At 28.1% G+C, this 8236-nt stretch overlaps 1 protein-coding gene across 1 annotated transcript; it reads right to left on the reverse strand.

Annotated features, from left to right (window-relative positions):
* Positions 1–682: 682 nt before the first annotated feature.
* On the reverse strand, positions 683–5688 carry LOC126847334 (circadian locomoter output cycles protein kaput-like). Its single transcript, XM_050587474.1, has 14 exons — positions 5433–5688; positions 5200–5244; positions 4957–5105; positions 4775–4866; positions 4588–4677; positions 4393–4498; positions 4124–4310; positions 3817–3948; positions 2729–2835; positions 2339–2658; positions 1985–2137; positions 1496–1639; positions 1281–1427; positions 683–1205 (listed from the first exon to the last, which is right to left on the reverse strand). Exons 1-14 carry the CDS (start codon positions 5471–5473, stop codon positions 1068–1070), a joined length of 1851 nt encoding a protein of 616 aa, XP_050443431.1. The 5' UTR covers positions 5474–5688; the 3' UTR covers positions 683–1067.
* Positions 5689–8236: the final 2548 nt, after the last annotated feature.

Below are 8236 nucleotides of genomic sequence, written 5' to 3' on the forward strand. Positions count from 1 at the left end.
AGTAAACACAAACTAAACATTTTTTATTACAACACCATATTAGGATATAAGAATAATTAAATTTAAATTGAGTGACACAAATTGTACAAAAATTATTGTGAAAAACTCACATTACTAAGGCAGGCAATGACGACAAAATAAAAAAACATAATTTTTACAAAAAAAAACTTAGCTAAATTACTGTTAACAAATGTGTTTCTTCAATTACTTATTTGAGGACATTGAAATTGTAAACTAGTGAAACTGTTGATTAAAATCTCTATTAGTAATAGACAATAAAGGTATATTTTATTATTATTTATTTAAAATAAGACGTATTTTTGAAAAATTCATTATTTTTTTAGCATAATAAAAATTTGATTTGATGTTATCTTTGAAAAATAATTTTGCAAAATGTATTAATTAAAACACATGATCGTTTTTGAATATATTATTTAATGAGACTAATATTGAGGCTAGTCTCTTAATATTAACATTATTTTTTTAAATTTATTACTAATTGTACTTCTTTTAACCAATTATATTTGAATATAAGGTTTATCAAGTTACCATGCCTGTAATGTAACAACATAATGATAATAGGTACAAGACTAAAGGAACCAAACCAGAACCTACTAAGAGGAACATATTGTGCAATTAATGACTATACACTAGTCTATAACAAAAAAATATTAAAGCTTAATAAAAACAAAAACTAAATTCTATATATTTACAATAAAAAATTGAATATGGCTAGTTTAAATTAGCTATATATAAACTATTGTATAAATGTATATACTATACATGAATATTATATAAAATATAATAAATAAATATAGCTTCAATCATCAGATTATGACCATAATCTAAAAGCCATAAGTCATAACACAATGCAGTTAAAAGTAGCATAAATTGTTTGTAAAATATTCAATTATATAATTAGCTTAAACGTGTAAGTATTTCTTAAGAACTTTATTTTATTTTACATATGTGTGAAAATAATTGAGCATTTGACTTTGTAAAAGTAATAAAAACATAATAGGGATAGAAGATAAAACTACTCTTGAAATTTAAACCATAATTCATTGTCAATTTGACTGGGAATTTTGTTCGTAAACTACAGAATTAGACGGCTGGTTATAACTGTAATCCATCTGTCCTCCTCCTTCATCTACCATATTCTGCATTATATTTGTTGAAAAAGAAGACTGCATATCCTGTTCATTCTTTAATTAAACATTTATTTGTAAATAATAATAATAAAATATTAGGCACTTTTATTAATGAAAAATGATAATTACTCGTTCGCTTAACATTGAGGCATCAGAATTCATCAACGATGGCGATTCGAACATATTTTCATTAGGAGTAGAATAAATATTTTGAATTGCAGGTGTTTCTGTTTGAGCCAATTGTCTTGTGTTAGACGAATTCATGTCTAGCGTATTCTGTAGAAGCCAAATATTAATTAAAATATGTATATTAACACTTATTCTAATGAAAACGACAATCATACATCAATGTACGATGGCAAAATTCCACATCTGGCCATAAGTAACTGTTCAGATACTTTGCGTAGCTCCTCTTGTTGTTTAACAATCGTTTTTTGTAATTGCTCTTGCTTACGTTGTAACTGATCTTGAATAATATTTTCAGGTGACTACAAAATTATAAAATGTAATTTTAATATGAACAGTTAATCTACTCTTATATATCAGGAAGGTTAAATCTGTCACTGATTAGTTTTTTTTATAAATTCCTAAATTTTAACTACTAACACCAATACCAAAATCAAAAATAACCAAATATAGGACATGTGCTAATGAACTGGCATATTTATTTACATTTTATAAGCAATTTTATTAAATCATTGTTGTGTTATAAAGATGACCACGACATCAATAAATTATATTTTTAAGAAATTAAATACGGGCAATGCTTACAGCGACGTGAGAGTGATGAGTGATGACTAAGCAATTTAACTATATAAAAATTATATACTTACAGGTGAGACTGTTACTGAAGGTACTTTGGCAGGTGTCTGAGTATTCTGCAAATAATTATCAAATTCTGAATGCTCTTGTTTAGTTTCAACCATGGGCAAAGAAGAAGCTTTTTCACAGTTAGAGTTTGAAATTCCCTCAATAAATCTTATTTTCTATAAATTTGTTTTAAAAATAGTATTTATTAGTACTATTTTTACAATTTAAAATAAAATAAGTAACAATATGTTAATAAATTAAAAAACAAATACAAATACGTGTATTTAAAATACACGACGTGTAGAATCGTCGGCTCTAATCTGTACACTACACAATTAATTTAACTTCATAAATCATAATTCATTTTTTTACTTTACCGATTTTGGTGAGTCAGTTCTTTGTTTGTCATGTTGTCTTCTTTGATATGATTCACAATTACTTTTTAATGATCTTTGAGCAAGATCACTTGTAGGTAGATGACATAATCTCTTTTGGCTGTTCTTTCTCCCATCATCAGTCTCTCCTTCTCTTTTAATGACATTTAAATAATTTATAACCCTATGGTGGCAGACAATGAATTCTGGTTTTGAGTTCCATTGATGGTAGCTAATATAGTATCTTGATTGCAACCATATCCACTGCTGGCCTTTTGTTAAAAAACGGTAATAACAAGATGTTTCCTCGCCTTTTAACATTACTGAAAAAAATAATTATTATAATTAGTGTTTATTTATTATTATTATTATTATTTTTAATGTTATCCATACAGGCTTGGTGTGACAAAATCACATGTTCTAGATCATCGATATGGTAATATTCATAGCCAGACGTTCCAAGTACTTCGAATGGCATATACCCAATAATAGGAGGTCCTCTAAAGAAAAAAAAAAATAGTTGCATTAAAATAATGATAAATTTATTCAAGGGGCATGATGTGTCATAATAGCTGTTTGACGCTGCCATTAAGCTCTACACAGTATTGCTATTTCTTGAATGATTTATCAAAAAACTGCTTTCATCAAACACTGCGTGTTCCAGAACCCACTGATCCAAACTTGACCAAAAATAAAAACACCTACTTCCCGCTAATTATTTAAGTTGTTAAAGCACATAATTAGGGGGAGGTTGTATTTATTGATTCCAAGTATAATTTTATAAGCTATAATTATTTTAAATGCTATAAGTGGAGACCAGATATTTATGGTTTTACAAATGTTTTACTGAGGCAGGCTAATTCGAGTAAGTTTTCTCAACATTTCATGCCTCAATAATTGAGAGCAAACACTGCCTCTGAAAGAAAGGTTTCTTAACTATTTGTATGACGTGGTGTTTAGTTCATCATCGGAGAGAGAGATGGTAACCACTTTTCACAGGACGATTTCTTGACTGGCATATGAAATGCCTGTGATCAATTGTCTAATGGCAATAGTGAGCACCAACACCCACTCAGCAACTTGCTATTTTTAATATTTATTTTTTAAATTTCCAAATTTATTCTCCTATATTTGGAGTTTATAAAGATAATCTATATTATAAAGACTGAAGGTAATTTTATTATGTAGGTACTGATTTCCCAATATTTAAATACCCAGTATATGATTTAATTAAACAGATATTAAACCTAAAAAACACTGGTACTTTTAAAAATGTTATAAATAATTAATAAATCATTTATACTAAATTTGATTATTATTATAGACTACTAGACAAATTTGCTGTCTGGGACAGGTCGTCAGTCCGTCGCTAGAGAAAGGGATGGCGGCTCATTTATACCAGACGATTTATTTTTTTCATAAATTCTTAATTATTATGTTTATAACTATTATACTATACTTTAAAGCAATAGAGTTCTTACCTATGATCCAGGAACAAGAATTTCCATTCTAAGCTATGTCGAGAAGTGAATTCACCTTTTATATCCTCCATAACAGTAAGCTCTTTTAATAACTGTGGTGTCATTAGCCGACCAATACCAACAAACACTAAGCTATAAAAAAAAAAAAATTTAGATTTATAGAATTTGGAATGTATATTATTTTGATAAGCCAAGCTTATGAGCGATGTGGAGACTGGCGCGTCTAGTTCGCAGTGTTGAGGTAATCGAACACAATATCTTTAGTACCAAGTTTGAAGCCTTACATCAATATGTCACACACAATTACCTTTGTTCTTCTTCTTGTTCGTTGTTGTATGGTGAGACAACTCCACTATTATTCCCATGTAATATTTCACTGCTGTTACGAAAATATCCAAAGAACTGTACCAAGTCAAATACATTTTTTTCATGTATTTCATCTTCGTTTTTAAACGGATTGTGTCTTTTACAGTGACAGGAAAACTCGACTTGATCTAAAATAAAAGTACCAAATGGAATTTTTTTAGGTAACGAGTAGTCGCTAAACGAAGTTCTATTAAGATTACAAAATTTTACTATTTTCATTTTCATAGGAATGTCTTGATTCGACAATATGATGTTGTAACACTGAATGATCTGCTTCATTGATGATCTTATATATCGATAAATTGGTTAGATTTTTCTAGAAGAAAAAATAAATACACAAAACATTTATTGTTGATGTTCTTTCTTTACAAGACAAAAAAAAAAAAATAATATTCTAGAACTTACCGGAAGATAACCAAGGAGTGCAGTTACCGTTTCAGATGCATACAGAATCTTTCCCGCTGATGTAAACACTATTATAAATCCATCCAATGCCTGGATAATAATATATTTTAAAAATGTGTTAACCATATTATATTTATAAATGTATATATTTAAAGTTATAAATATTTGCACACATATTTACACTTACTTCAAGTATTATATGAGTAAACTCTTCATTAAACAGAAACGGAGGTTTCCATTCATTGTCAATTTCATGTACTCTAGACCTTAAAACAATATCTAGAAAGCAAAAATGATATGCAATTTATAAATGTCCTTAATGACCATTTTTTTTTTGTCTGATAACAAACACATAGGTATATGAGTTACCTTTTTGATTTTTTAAATAGTTAATTGTTGTTCGTAAAACAGTAGACTTGTCCATTTTTCTGTTATTTGTTGATAACATACAATTTAATTCATTAATTAAACTGTTGAATTGATCCCTCCGTTTTTTTTCGCTTAAATTCCTGGACTTCCTATCATTTAGGTAAATCATAAATTATTATAGGCAATTACAAGTAGTTAAAGGAGAAGCTCAGAATGATATTATAAATTAACAAATGCGCTCACCGTTTTGAGTCGTCTCTATCATTCATATCGTCATCGTATTTGTCACTGTAAACAGAAAAATAAAACTCATTAGTCTTAATATTTTACCCATTTCATTGTTGTCCAATCACACACATATTATGCATTATGTAAATTACACACTGTAGGTATAAATAGCATTCAAGTGCAAATACGGGTTTGACGTTTTGTTTATGAAGAATATTATAAAATTAATGAAAATGTAATGTACTCACTCCGATTTCCTCGCCGAGTTGCTGCTAAGGTAGCTTGTCATAATGACCTTTTTTTGGCGTACTTGTTGCTCGTATGGAAATTGTACAAAGTTCACATTTGAACGTAGTGAAACCGCATAACAATTATAAGAACATAATATACAATAAACGAATTTTCACATGAGCTCTATTATGTATATTGGCGCATGTCGAGAGACTAGAGAGTGCGTAGCGTATAATACTAATTATGTGTGGGATGCTGGATGTTTTATCAAACTATTGATAAATTGATATGAAAAGTTTTGATTTTTTTTAAACGACAGTACAACCATTTGTTGTGATATTAATATACCCCTTCATTGCGATTACCCGTCTGTAATCAATAAAACAACGTCATAACACCGAACACGTGATGTCTAAATGTCCAATTATTATTATGAATTATGATTTATGATAATTTTTGTGATGTTTTGCGCGTACGGCGTACTTACAAACAAATATGCACGATAAGAATTATGCTTGTATTCACGTTGTAGCTGGGCCTGACAACTTGTTTTATTTCTGTATAATATTTTGTACCCATGTAATATTATTATAATTTATATTAGCTTTTGACTCTTCGACGTAAACCCCCTTATTGGGGTTTCATTTATTAATAAACGAATACAATTATTTAAATGTATACCATTCGATTTTTTAATTATATATGTGTACTGGTGTAGTGTGAATGCTTACCTATACCTCTATGTATAAGTTATAACTATAAATTATAATCTATGCCATGAGATACAATTTTATGCTATTATTAAAACTACTCTACGACAATTATTTCTTGCCAAGTAAAAGTAAATAATTACAATGTGGTGGGTAATATATTATAACTTAGGTAGCTCAATACATAATACATACATCGATAAATAGATGACAAAATCAAAATCTCGTGTAAAAAATCACCCGCAAAATAGTATACAATATAATATATTATGCAACACAATGTATAATGTTATTGTTACTAATGAAATTTAGTAGCAAGTCTAAAGATCAGAAATCGTATCCGAAAGGTGAAAAATGGAAAAAGTTAACCCCATTTTCTCCAAAATCGAGAGAAATCCCTAAAAAGGGAACACATTTTAACTTAAAATTATGGCACGCTACACTTACTTTTTGCAAAAAATTGTCGAATTATTTCAAAATATGTATGGAATATTAGAAGTATTTTAAATGAATAGGTACTATCTATAGGTAGGTATATTTCCCCCAAAATCTTTTTCTTTATATTACTTTTTTTGGACGAGTTTTGGGTCTGAATATTAGATAATAGATTATAGATTGAAGGTAGATCTAATGTACCTATGATATATACAGTTTTCTAAAAAATCTGTAGCTAAATTTATTTTTAGTTTAGGAAAAGCAAAAAAACACTAATGAAAAATGAAAATAAATTTTAAGTTGTTGTGTGTGAGTGAACCAAAAACAACGGGTATTTGAAAATACTTTCATTATATTCTTATTAGGAAATACAGACGATCAACATTAGTTTTTAAAACACTAGTATTAAAAATACAATTGTTTTACGTATACAGTGTGATGAATCTTAGCCTTAATGAATCGCCCAGTAAATTGCATAGGGTAAACGGGTTTTTTGTATTTAATGATACGTATAATACATTTTTTGTTCATCGCACAGACTTAACCAGTGATCCGATAAGTAATCTGAAAACAGATTTGAATTCGTTATGAAGTTTACTTGGGATCCTACGAGATACTTTTTTGATATCTTTTTTACAATATGAATAAGAAACGTTTGAACATTTTATAAAATTTCAAATTTTAAAATCAAATTTGTGAAGGGTTAAAATTAAAATTTTTTAAAAATACTCTGACCTTGGATTGCTTATCAGATTATTGGTTTGGCCTTTGCGATGGACAAAAAATGATGTATTTTTGCTGAAAAAAACGGTCGGTATCCAGGGGCCTTAACTTAATTAATAATTAATTCATTTATGTTATTTTATTTGCGAATTTTATTATTTTATTCAATTACCCACATTTGTTATATTACTAATATTATTATTTTATTGTATTTTTAATCAGACTCGAGAAGAAGGAAATGTCTATGACTCGCGCACAAAACATTTTTTACATTTAATTATATAATGTACATGTTCAACACGAACAATTTTGAGGGAGCTACAAAAATATTGGCCAACAGAAAAAATACCCGACGAAATAGTGTATGCGGTAAAACAGATATACATACATATAAATGTATTTGTCATGATAACTTAATAGTAATTATAGTATTATAATACTTAAAACTATCATATAAGTAGGTACTTAGAACATCACCAACTGATTTTAATTTGTGGTGAAGTACGTACATGTAATCGCTGTAGCATAATTTGATGTTTTTTGTTTGAGAGTATAATATTCAAATTAATTATCTATTTATTAAAGCTAATCAAAAAATTAAAATTTAATTTAATATTATTTTAAATATATTATACATGAATAAATGTATATATAAATAATAAATAATATTTGTGTTACCTTGTTTCCTTAAACATTAAAATTGTCTATAAATCCTATCTCATAAGGTAAATAGTAATTACTGATAAAATTATAGCATTGACAACTAATATTATAGTGTTGACAAAAGGGAAGTCACTAGTCAGTATAGTGATGCCTTAGGACCGGTTCGCCGACACTTGTTTTGCTGACACCTGTACCGGTCATTCATACAGGATGTAACAGCTTTTGGGTATATCTTTTGTAATATTAGTTATTACCATTATTTATACATTTTTCCGGTCATTTTGACCACG

The sequence above is a fragment of the Adelges cooleyi genome, unplaced genomic scaffold (genome assembly GCF_023614345.1).
Source record: "Adelges cooleyi isolate 19-005CV unplaced genomic scaffold, UGA_ACOO_1.1 ACOO_flye_CR_arks_rails_tigmint_CR_PRNA_108, whole genome shotgun sequence".
Lineage (NCBI taxonomy): Eukaryota > Metazoa > Arthropoda > Insecta > Hemiptera > Adelgidae > Adelges > Adelges cooleyi.

Excerpts from the sequence above, each read along its gene's own strand:
- LOC126847334 (XM_050587474.1), bottom strand. The coding sequence starts at position 5,473 with ATGACAAGCTACCTTAGCAGCAACTCGGCGAGGAAATCGGA. Across the intron at positions 2,138-2,338 it reads GAACTGACTCACCAAAATCG|AAAATAAGATTTATTGAGGG; the intron begins GTAAAGTAAAAA and ends ACAAATTTATAG. Across the intron at positions 1,428-1,495 it reads TTTTGCCATCGTACATTGAT|AATACGCTAGACATGAATTC; the intron begins GTATGATTGTCG and ends TGGCTTCTACAG.